General features: G+C 48.1%; 1 protein-coding gene across 1 annotated transcript in view; it reads right to left on the bottom strand.

Annotated features, from left to right (window-relative positions):
• The window catches only part of NPLOC4 (NPL4 homolog, ubiquitin recognition factor), a 78,686-nt gene that overhangs the window by 47,830 nt on the left and 18,146 nt on the right, over window positions 1-12,710 (bottom strand). The window contains exons 4-7 of the mRNA XM_033182604.1: window positions 7,417-7,593; window positions 4,930-4,978; window positions 3,428-3,522; window positions 1,067-1,190 (exon numbers count right to left, since the gene is read on the bottom strand). Of these exons, the coding sequence (XP_033038495.1) occupies window positions 1,067-1,190; window positions 3,428-3,522; window positions 4,930-4,978; window positions 7,417-7,593 (445 nt within the window). The remainder of the gene's footprint in view (window positions 1-1,066; window positions 1,191-3,427; window positions 3,523-4,929; window positions 4,979-7,416; window positions 7,594-12,710) is intronic.

Below are 12,710 nucleotides of genomic sequence, written 5' to 3' on the forward strand. Positions count from 1 at the left end.
AAAACAAAAAAACGAAACAAAACAAAAATGCTCTGCCCTTTAGACCAGTTCAGAGTCCAGTGGCAGGGTGGGGAGGAGAGGTATAGGAGGGTGGAGATGGCTTTCATCTATCAATAAATTTAAAATAATTCCATTGTGATTTAACCTAAAATACAGGTTTTTACAATCTCTAGGGCAAAAAACAAACAAGTTTTCTTTTTTCTTTTTTTTTTTGAGACAGAGTCTCGCTCTGTCACCCAGGCTGGAGTGCAAGGGCGTGATCTCGGCTCGCTGCAACCTCCGCCTCCCAGGCTCAAGTGATTCTCCTGCCTCAGCCTCCTGAGCAACTGGGACAACAGGCGCCTGCCACCACGCCCAGTTAATTTTTGTATTTTTAGTAGAGATGGGGTTTCACCATGTTGGCCAGGCTGGTCTCGAACTCCTAACTTCAGGTGATCCACCCGCCTCAGCCTCCCAAAGTGCTGGCATTACAGGTGTGAGCCACCATGCCCGGCCAAAATAAAGTAGTTTTCAAGAAGAAAAAAGAAATGGAGAACACAGGAGATTTCCAAAAAAGTCAAGGAGGCCACGGAATTCTCTCTAAGGAGCCATTTTCTCCAAGGGCACAGTGGCAGCAGGAAGGCGAGGCAGCCTACTCTCAGAGGCGGGACAACGAGAGCAGAACATCCAGAAAGGCTGAACGTCCCCTCCTTCCTGAGCCACATTCTCTCCTTAAGCCAGCCTGGACGGGTGCTCAGAGCTGGTCCAAGGGGTGCCCCTTTACCAACCTTCAGAGCCAGTTTCCTCACAACCACTGAGGATTTTAAATAATCACCAGGAACATTCTGCCTCCATATGAGCCAGCAAAAAAGAGAACTGAGGGCTCATACTCCATACCTCCAAGAGCAAGAAGTCTTAAAAATGACATATTCAGTGTACCCCTTCCACAAAAGGGTCATTCAATCCATCAAACAGTACTGAAAATCCACCACGCAGATACTGATGGCACTCCACTCCAAGGGGCTCTTCTGGAAATACTCATTTCTCAGCCATGAAAACAAATCTAGACAGACAGGGAACACCTCACCTGTCTGTTCAGCGTGATGGCGCTCGGCTGGCACTTAGTACAGATGCCGTTCGGCCACGGGAGGTGCCCCTCACACCCTGACTTAATCTTGCAGCTGATGTTCTCCAGGGCAACAAATTTCCCCCTACGTAGAAGAGAAGCAACTTACTTAAACATCACATTGGTGAGAAGTTGAGCAAGAGGCTGGAAGCTACATGTTAAGTATCTTACACCTCCTGAACAGCATCTCAGGAGCCAAGCACGTGGCAGCAGCAGGGAAGATGTGCTAAGGATGTTTCTAATGGAAGCTCTACCTGCAGTTCCAGCACATTCCGAATCCTGGCTTGTCCCACACACTTCAACCATACAGAAACACACAACTGCTTTCCTACCAAACTGTGGTGTTTTTTTCACTATCTATCACTAACATGCAAGAAAGTTTGCAAGAATACTGCAGAATATCTATTGATGTCACCTGTGCCACTGAGCGGACATGAGGCTGGTACAGGTTTCATTAAATTATCAGCAACGTTGACATTAGCCCAGTACTTAGATATCTGTAAAAAATTCTTATTCATGGGAAAAATCTGATTAGGATATATAATTAAGGCATCTTCACTGCTTTAAGCTAAAATAAAAACTACTGTTGAAGATTGTCAATGAGAAAGTCCTGGACCCTACTCTGAACTTTTTCTTTTTCTCCAGCTTTACTGAAACATAAATGACCAAAAAGAAAAAAAAAATCTGTATCTTTAAGGTGGATGTGAGGTTTCGTTTTTCAGATAAAAACTATATACTTACAGTGTAAGAAATGATATTCTGAAACATGTCCACACTGTGGAATGGCTAAATTAAGCTAATTAACATATGCATTACCTCACATACTGATCATTTTTTGTGGTGAGCCATTTTTGGTATCATAGCATCTAGGAAGAAATGACTCATCACCAAATCTGCATGTTAATGGCAGCCACAAACACGCCCCCACTAGAGACTGTGTTCCTTGACCTAGACTGACAAAAGGCTGACCAAGTCTCTTTCACTACAATCAATCTGCACCCACTCCTTAGTCCAGAGAGTTCCATAGCTTTCCCCACTGACAAGCAATAGTGGGTTTCTAGTAGGTTTCTTCTGGTCTAGCATTTTTAAAAAGTCATTTTAGGATGTCAGCGGGTTGTCAGACAAAAGCTACAATCAGGCGAACATGACATCCTTCACAAAATGTTGCTGACTTCAGTTCAGCCACCATCTCCTCTTGTCGCACTGACAGGAATTACAAAATAATAGCTGAAGCCTGTTACTTTCTGGTAGGGTGTACAGAGAGCCAACAGGAGAAGGTCGTACAGGCAAGGACTTGCCATGGCTTAAAAGAAATAAAAATGATAAGTTCACCCCTCTCTGGCCACTGTTACCACCTGTGCCTACCTGGCTGAGCCTGCGGGCAACTACTGTGGTACCCTGAGGACAAGTGGCTGCAGCCCCTGCTGTGGCTGAAAACCAAGCTGACTCAGAGGCCAGACTCTAGGGAAAGGATTGCCAGGCACTGAAGTGGGGGAGCTGAGATTATCACAGGGTAGTTGTTTTTCTGAAAAGCAGAGAATGAACTCAGACCACAGATACAACAGGCCACCATCACAGATGCTATCTTGCCAGGGCGGCGTGTGTGGGGACAGCCTCTGTCCGACACTGCACTGTGGCTACGCAACCAGGTGCCTGCACAGTCACTGCCTTGCTAGCTCCCTTCTAGAACCAGGTTGGCCAGGCGAGGTGGCTCACACCTGTAATCCAGCACTTTGGGGAAACCAAGGCAGGAGGATCACTTGAGCCAAGGAGTTCCAGACCAGCCTGGGCAACACAGTGAGACCCCACTTCTTAAAAACATATATGTGGGCCAGGCGCGGTGGCTCACGTCTGTAATCCCAGCACTGTGGGAGGTCGAGGTGGGCAGATCACGAGGTCAGGAGATCTATACCATCCTGGCTAACACAGTGAAACCCCGCCTTTACTAAAAATACAAAAAATTAGCTGGGCATGGTGGTAGGCACCTGTAGTCCCAGCTACTCGGGAGGCTAAGGCAGGAGAATGGCGTAAACCCGGGAGGCGGAGCTTGCAGTGAGCCAAGATTGCACCACTGCACTCCAGCCTGGGCGACAGAGCCAGACTCTGTCTCATAAAAAAAAAAAAAAAAAAAAAAAAAAAAAAAAAAAAACCATATATGTGTACATAAAAAATAAATAAATATAGAACCAGGGTAACATTCAAAGGCGTGTGGCCCCTTCTCATCTTTACTTCTCTCATTCACACATTCAGTGGCTATAAGCAACAACTGCCAGATACACAAAAAGGAATTTACGCACAACCAGGTTATAGCAAGCTGCTTACTTGTCAGCCCCTCCAGTCAGCTTCCGGATGTAGGCATGGAAGGACATGTGCTTCACAGGAGGCTCGAGATGGTTTAGATAGTCCTCATCGAATGGCTGCCAAGACACAGAGTAAGCAAGTGCAGTCACACCTGCCGGGTGCTCCAGGCGCTGAGCCTCCGCTGTGCACAGAGGCCAGGCAGCATGGCCTCGGCAAGTCAAGGCCCACAGCCAAAGCAGGTACTGGGGTCTCCCTTACCACTCTAGGTCAGAACCAAGTTTTTCTTTTTTCAATTAATTGATTTTCGTTATTGTTGTTTTTGTGTGTTTTGTTTGTTTGAGACAGAGTCTCACTCTGTCGCCCAGACTGGAGTACAATGGCACAGCGGCACAATCTCTGCTCACTGCAACCTCCACCTCTGGGTTCAAGGGATTCTTCTGCCTCTGCCTCTCAAGTAGCTGGGACTACAGGCATGCGCCACCACGCCTGGCTAATTTTTGTATTTTTAGTAGAGACGGGGTTTCAGCATATTGGCCAGGCTGGTCTCAAACTCTTGACCTCGTGATCCACCCGCCTCAGCCTCCCAAAGTGCTAGGATTACAGGCGTGAGCCACTGAGTCCAGCCAATTTAATTGTTTTAGAGATGGGGTCTCACGCTGTTGCCCAGGCTGGAGTAGAGTGGCGCAATCAAGGCTCACTGCAGTCTCGACCTCCCAGCCTCAAGTGATTCTCTTGCCTCAGCTTCCCGAGTAGCTGGGACTACAGGTGTGAACCATCACACTCAGCTAATTTTTTAAATTTTTTGTAGAGACAGGGTATACAAAAAAAGAGTTGCCCAGGCTCAGCAACTCCTAGGTTCAAGTGATCCTCTCACCCTGGCCTCCCAAAGTGTTGGGACTACAGGTGTCAACAGCACATAGCCAGAAGCAAGTTTTTCTTTGTGTGCCAGTTATCTTTTCAAGATTAAAATGAATCTCTATTAAAAACAAAACGTTCTAAGTCAAATGAGTTTCAGGAAAATTCTGCAAAAAGAAATGCCACAAGAATGCAAGAGATGCCTCATGAAGAAAATCAGGTTGGCCTTCCTGCTGTAAATCCAGCATTAACAGCTCCAGTCAGCATTATTATGGTAACTCTCAATCTCACCAGGACAAACCAGTACAAGAGATGTGAGATTCAAGGCAAAGTAAATCAAAACAATGATAAGCACGGAAGCCGACAGACTCAGCTTTGTGTCAGATCTGAAAAGGATTGTCCAGGGAGCCTGCTGTAAATGCTGCCCCTTTATCACAGCCACACAAATGCTTCAGCCATTCATAATCAAGCGAGAAGGTCACTCCCATAAATAAAGGCTCATCCTGTGTGCAGCTTGCACTAGGGGGAATATGAGGCCCAGGGCAATAAATAGATAAGTTCTTTGAACCACTACAACCAAGTGCATGGACTCAGGGAAAGCACTTAAGACAGCTGTCTACCCGCAGCCCCCCACACCGGCCCAGAACTTACTCCGCAGAGACTCTCACCTCTAGAGGGACGCAGTGCACACATTTCCCCAAAGGGCCGTGGCGGCATCTGAGGAGAGTAATAAGGCAGAAAAAGGCAGAGCAGTGAGGATGTCGGTGTTCCGCTGCTGCCATCTCACACGTACGTCCTACTTTAACAGTGTTTCTGTGCCCACATGGAGTTATATTCCAGATGGCACATGGATGAACGTTTATATTTTAATTGTTGTTTTGTTTTGTTTAAAGACAGGCTCTCACTCTATCGCCCAGGCTGGAGTGCAGTGGTGATCATGGCTCACTGCAACCTTGACTTCCTGGGCTCAAGCACTCCCACCTCAGCCTCCCGAGGATCTGGGACTCCAGGTGTGCAGCACCACACCCAGCAGTTTACTATTTATGTTGATATGAATGAGAAAAAACTGACCCGCACATCAAACCTGTGACTTCATGGGGATCGACTGCTTAAAATGACACAAACCAAAGATAAAAGTGAACGAACTCAAAGTCAATTTATGTAGTTTTCTGGCCGAAGGTGGTGGCTCACACCTCTAATCCCAACATTTTGGGAGGCTGAGATGGGTGGATCACCTGAGGTCAGGAGTTAAAGGCAAGCCTGGCCAACACGGTGAATCCCCATCTCTACTGAAAATACAAAAATTAGTTGGGTATGGTGGCAAGTGCCTGTAATGCCAACTACTAGGGAGGCTGAGGCAGGAGAATCACTTAAACCTGGGAGGAGAAGGTTGCAATGAGCTGAGATTGTGCCACTGCACTCCAGCCTGGACAACAAGAGTGAAATTCCATCTCAAAAAAAATAAATAAAATAGTTTTTTTGGGTTTTTTTTGTTTTTTTTTGAGACGGAATTTTACTCTGTCACCCAGGCTGGAGTGCAGTGGTGCGATCTCAGCTCACTGCAACCTCCACCTCCTGGGTTCAAGTGATTCTCCTATCTCAGCCTTCCAAGTAGCTGGGATTACAGGCACACACCACCACACCTGGCTAATTTTTGTATTTTTAGTAGAGACGGGGTTTCACCATATTGGTCAGGCTGGTCTTGAACTCCTGACCTTAGGTGATCCACCTGCCTCAGCCTCCCAAAGTGCTGGGATTACAGGCATGAGCAACTGTGTCCGGCCAAGTCCATTTAAAGTGTTAAATAAATAATAAAGCTGGTACGTGAACATGGCAAAGGGCCTGAGAGCAGTGCATAAATAATCCAAGTTTGGAAAATACCTACTTCATGTGCATTTTGGGAAATAACAGAAAAAAAAAAAAGTTGTCCCATGGATTTCTGACATTTTCAGTCACAGAAGCATTGGGAGCACAACACACACAACGTGAAGGCAGCGGTGGGGTGGTGAGACGCCGGTGGCAGTCCCTCTGGGGCTCCATCAGATCCCTTTCTAAATGGAGTCGGAATTCTTAGATGCATACAGGCTCTGTGTTTCGAAACAGAAGTGGTCTCTGTACTTCCTAATAAACAGGCAGGCTCTACCTGATGACAGGTCAGAATCCACACACACACACACACACACACACACACACGCTCTCTCTCTCAAAAGCTGCTAATGAAGCAATGAAAACAGATCATGCAAGCAAGCCAGCGCCAGGCCCCTGGGAGGAAACACAAATGGAAAAGGCATGCCAGCTAATGGCTATGGCTACAAAGTGGCTCCATGCCAATGGCAGCTGAGCGCCATTTATGTTTCTCTGAGCTAAGACATAAAAGTTGCTAATGCAGCATTTGGAATCCCAGTATCTCAAAGTCAGCACCCCGTCACATCTACAGAGTGATGCATTTTGAAAACGACCCCACTGCAGAGACAACATTCGCTCAGATAAATTTCACATGGCCAAGTGTAAACTCAGATCCTTCTCACTGGTTTATTTAAAAGGAATTGCAAAAAATCTAAAACAAACAAATATATATATATAAACACTTCATATAGCCCCAGGTAAGGAGGGAATATTCCAAGGCACAGCATCTTCTGCAAGTGAAATGCTCGCTGCAGGGATGGAGAGCGCACACTAGTGTGGCAGGTCAAAATCATCCAACCACTACGAAATGAGAGACACAGCACGCACCTCGCACGGGTGCACACACAACTACCTGCTCCTTCCTTCTTCCCTCCCCTGCAGCTGCTGACTAACGTCCCACTCTGCACGGAAGTCAGCATCTCCAGAGAACATCACAGTAAAGACTTGGTGTGAGGCCCCCAACTCCCCCAATACCTTTCCAGTCTCTTTGTATCCAATGCTTCAAAAGTTTTTATGGGAACATATTTTGAGATTGAAACTGATAAAAAGCTAAAAAACAACAACAACAAAAACTGATAAAAAGCTAACAAGATAACTTGGAAGTAAAGTTTAACCTGAAGATAGTAAAACTTCAGACTTACATTTCTTCATCAGATACTTATTAAAACAGGACATATTATAAATATTTCCCTTTATTCACCCATTAAGATCACCACATGTAGGACCCTGGAATCCCATGGATCACTTACAGCTGTGGGTCTCGGCTTCGGTAAATCTTCCCATCCTGTTTGCTGAGGTACTGATCAATCTCATCCTCCACCACGTTGGGAGCGCCAAAGACCTTGAAGCCCGGTGGAGCTGACGTCTCCATTTCAGATGAGGGCCCAGCAAGGCTCGAGGGAAACAGGAACAACAAATCGCCATGCCTGTTCAAATGACAAACAGAGGCCGATGCCTTCCCTTATCACCTGAGCTTCATGGAAGCCCAACTCGGATATCTGCAAAAAGCAAATGTCAACAACCATCCCTGTAGGCCTAAATAATGAGGTTTCTAATTTTAAGACCAGAATTCTCTTCTAACATCTCCCCTATGTTTCTTGGCATTATAAAGACCAGCATGCAGGTTCTCTGGAATTTAATTTCTCTTACAATTTTACCTTAAAGTCTGTGAAGCCTCCATACGCCTAAATGATTTTGCATGCACACACAGCCACAATGGACCTGCTGGGCTTCAGGGCCTCTCCTCCCACCTCCCACCCTCTGTTTGGCCCCCACCTCCCTCAGCCATTCCTCTGGCCTCTGGGAGGCTCCCTCCTCCCCCAACACTGCATGTGCTGGCTGCATGTATCTCTACTGCTTTATTGGCGTTCACATACACACGTAAGCACAGGCACACATGGAAGCTGTCACTACCTTTTTTTTTTTTGAGACGGAGTCTCGCTCTGTCGCCCAGGCTGGAGTGCAGTGGCCGGACCTCAGCTCACTGCAAGCTCCGCCTCCCGGGTTTACGCCATTCTCCTGCCTCAGCCTCCCGAGTGGCTGGGACTACAGGCGCCTGCCACCTCGCTCGGCTAGTTTTTTGTATTTTTTTAGCAGAGACGGGGTTTCACCGTGTTAGCCAGGATGGTCTCGATCTCCTGACCTCGTGATCCACCCGTCTCGGCCTCCCAAAGTGCTGGGATTACAGGCTTGAGCCACCGCGCCTGGCCAACTGTCACTACTTTTAAAAAGTGGGATTGGCCAGGCTCGGTGGCTCATGTCTGTAATCCCAGCACTTTGGGAGGCCAAGGTAGATGGATCACGAGGTCAAGAGTTCGAGACCATCCTGACCAACATGGTGAAACCCGTCTCTACTAAAAATACAAAAAAATGAGCTGGGCGTGGTGGCACATGCCTGTAGTCCCAGCTACTCGGGAGGCTGAGGCAAGAGAATCACTTGAACCCAGGAGGTGGAGGTATCAGTGAGCTGAGATCGCGCCACTGCACTCCAGCCTGGCGACAGAGCAAGACTCCACACAAAAAAAAAAAAAAAAAAAAAAAAAACTGAGATGAGCAGAGACATGCTTTTCTACTCCAACAACCCTCATAAAATCCTCCACATATAAGGGGTCCACGTCTAATTGCTATGACAATGGCCGCACGTTCCCCAGTGAGGCTGCTTAACCACGGCTCAGCCACTCCCACACTGACAAGTATGCACACTGTCTGCCAGTTTCTGCCACCATCAACACCACCCAAAAACACCCACGGACAGACGTCCCTGCAGCTTTCCTTCTAAAGGGCAAACTCCCAAGAGTCATGCTGAAGGGTTTCTGTTTGTCTCTGAAGCTGCTGACATACTGCTTTCCAAAAAGGCTGCCACAAGTCACATTTGGTTTTCTATCGCTTTCAGTCGAAAGAGTCACGCTGCCAACTTGGTGCCAGGCTTGACTGCCATGGCAAACTGCTGACCTCGGAGGCGAACAAGCGTCTCCACTGACAGTCCACAGAAGCCGCCTGGGGTCCCAAGTGACCAGAGATGGCTGCCAACACTAACCCTCCAGGCGAGCCTAGGAAGAAAGGCTGCAGCATGTCCTCTGATAGATATTTAACTGCTGCCAACAAGACACACACAAAGGACACAGACTGAGAGGGCAGGATCCACAGCTCCAAACCAGTACAGTGAAGGAAGAACAGAGGCCTCAAGGACACATGGACACAGGGCTCAGGGCAGCTCTTCAACTAGTTTCTTCCCTCCCCTTCTTCTTCCCTCATTTGGGGGTGATGAACATTACCAAACATTATCAAGACAGAGACATCTGCTTCTTTCTCTTTTTTTTTTTTTTTTGAGACAGAGTCTTGCTCTGTTACCCAGGCTGGAGTGCAGTGGCGCAATCTTGGCACACAGGAACCTGCATCTCCCGGGTTTAAGCGATTCTCCTGCCTCAGCCTCCCAAGTAGCTGGGATTACAGGCATGTGACTGCCACCACGCCCAGATACTTACTGTATTTTCAGTAGAGACGAGGTTCCTCCATGTTGGACAGGCTGGTCTCAAACTCCTGACCTCAGGTGATCTGCCTGCCTCGGCCTCCCAAAGTGTTAGGATTACAGGCGTGAGCCACCGCGTCCAGCCAAGACATCTGTTTCTAATAGCAGATTACATATTCCTAAACACCCTCTAACTACTAATATAAAAAACTTGACTTACACACTAGATCAATTTCAAAAAATATACTCTAGGGCTGGGCGCGGTGGCTCAAGCCTGTAATCCCAGCACTTTGGGAGGCTGAGGCGGGCGGATCACGAGGTCAGGAGATCGAGACCACCCTGGCTAACACGGTGAAACCCCGTCTCTACTAAAAAAATGCAAAAAAACTAGCCGGGCGAGGTGGCGGGCGCCTGTAGTCCCAGCTACTTGGGAGGCTGAGGCAGGAGAATGGCGTAAACCCAGGAGGCGGAGCTTGTAGTGAGCTGAGATTCGGCCACCGCACTCCAGCCTGGGCAACAGAGCGAGACTCCGTCTCAAAAAAAACAAAACAAAAAAAAACATATATATATATATACATACTCTAAAATCAATTGCTGAGCTCTAAAGAAAGTGGAGGAAATCCTCAGGGGACAAACCCAGCAGTGCACTCAAGACAGCAGCCAGCAACACAGAGCTCAGAGCTGCTTGCAGGGCCAAGGCCACTCTCAGTAATTCACTCACATCTTTGGGCCTACAGCGGTTTGCTGGGCACTGGGAGACAAGGACTTGAGCTTCCCTGCCCAAAGGGGGCAACTGAGTCTGAAACTTCCACATAAATGCAGATAACCAAAGAATGCCTGAACAGCTGTGAAAAACCTACCAGCTGAAAATAGGAACCAAGGAGAAAGCCCATCTGCCTCTATCTAGCACATAGCAAAAAAAAAAAAAAAAAAAAAAGTCACCTCTGAGACTGTAAGTAAAGGCCTGCTGGGCCATGAATCTGGGGCAGAACCAGGGATGGTGACATTTGGTTCAGAAAGTCCAAAGACAGAAATTAACTTGAAGGAGTTGTAGGTCCATCACACCCCCTGTGCCAACAAAACCAAATGCAAACCTTCTCTATAGAAAAGCTGCTAAATCTGGGCCGGGCAGAGTGGCTCACACCTGGAATCCCAGCACTTTGGGAGGCCAAGGTGGGAAGATCACGAGGTCAGGAGATTGAGACCATCCTGGCTAACACAGTGAAACCTCGTCTCTGCTAAAAATACCAAAAAAATTAGCCAGGGGTGGTGGCGGGCACCTGTAGTCCCAGCTACTCGGGAGGCTGAGGCAGGAGAATGGCATAAACCCAGGAGGTGGAGCTTGCAGTGAGCTGAGATCCGGCCACTGCACTCCAGCCTGGGCGACAGAGCGAGACTCCGTCTCAAAAAAAAAAAAAAGAAGAGTAACACACTACCACGCAAGTAAGAGTAAGAGTGGGTAGAGACATAATTAACCGAGAGTTAGACTGGCAAAGACTCACAGACAGAAATTATGAGACAGAATATCAACCTCTATATGGGATATTAAATGAACAACAGAATGGAAGAAGAGGGTTAGTGACAGAGGCTATCCAAAATGACCAGGTGGGATTCTAGGACGTGGAGGCGGCAGGCGCCGAAGTCAGTGGCTCTTCCCAAATCTCCCTCCTGCAGACAGCTAGACTGCATGCCAGGTCCCACCGATGCATCTACAGCAGTGTGGGGGCAGGGATACAAGTGGGGGCAGACAGATACCAACAGTCACGAGACCCAAGAGGCAGGCTCCCATGTCTCACAGCCCTGATGGGGAGCACTCAACCACCCAGTGGTCTTCACTGGAGGCCAGTGGGCCAACGTGGCAGCAGAGCAGAAACTAGGAGAAACCAGGAGCAACATGGCACCTGTGAGTGCTTGAAGCCAACAGCCAGATTTAGGGGGAAAAAAATCAGATTATTTATTTATTTATATACTTTTGAGACAGGGTCTTGCTCTGTTGCCCAGCTGCTGTGCAGTGGCACAATCATAGCTCACAATGGTGTCGACAAAGACCCTGTCTCTAAAGAAAAAAAAAGAGGGGGCCGGGTGTGATAGCTCACTCCTGTAATCCCAGCACTTCGGGAGGCTGAGGCCAGCGGATCACCTGAGGCTGTGAGTTCAAGACCAGCCTGACCAACATGGAGAAACCCCATCTCTACTTAAAAATACAAAATTAGGCCGGGTGCGGTGGCTCAAGCCTGTAATCCCAGCACTTTTGGAGGCCGAGATGGGCGGATCATGAGGTCAGGAGATCTAGACCATCCTGGCTAACACGGTGAAACCCTGTCTCTACTAAAAAATACAAAAAACTAGCCGGGTGAGGTGGCAGGCGCCTGTAGTCCCAGCTACTCGGGAGGCTGAGGCAAGAGAATGCCGTAAACATGGGAGGCAGAGTTTCCAGTGAGCTGAGATCCGGCCACTGCACTCCAGCCTGGGCGACAGAGCAAGACTCCGTCTCAAAAAAAAAAAAAACAACAAAATTAGGCCGGGCGCGGTGGCTCACGCCCAGCACTTTGGGAGGCCGAGGCAGGTGGATCACGAGGTCAGGAAACTGAGACCACCCTGGCTAACACGGTGAGACCCCACCTCTACAAAAAATACAAAAAATTAGCCAGGATGTTGGTGGGCACCTGTAGTCCCAGCTATTCCGGAGGCTGAGGCAGGAGGATGGCGTGAACCCGGGAGGTGGAGCTTGTAGTGAGCCAAGATCGCGCCACTGCACTCCAGCCTGGGCAACAGAGCGAGACTCCGTCTCAAAAAAAAAAAAAAAAAAAAAAAAGAGCCGGGTGTGGTGGAACATGTCTGTAATCCCAGTTACTCAGGAGGCTGAGACAGGAGAATCGCTTGAACCCAGGGGGTGGAGGTTGCAGTGAGCTGAGATCATTCCACTGCACTCCAGCCTGGGCAACAAGAACGAAACTCTTTCTCAAAAAAAAAAAAAAAAAAGAAAGAAAAGAAAAAGAACAAAGGCAGGGAGCCAGGCGTGGTGGCTCACGTCTGTAATGCCAACACTTTGGGAGGCTGAGGCAGATGAATCAC

Source organism: Trachypithecus francoisi, unplaced genomic scaffold, assembly GCF_009764315.1.
Source record: "Trachypithecus francoisi isolate TF-2019V2 unplaced genomic scaffold, Tfra_2.0 Lachesis_group20, whole genome shotgun sequence".
Lineage (NCBI taxonomy): Eukaryota > Metazoa > Chordata > Mammalia > Primates > Cercopithecidae > Trachypithecus > Trachypithecus francoisi.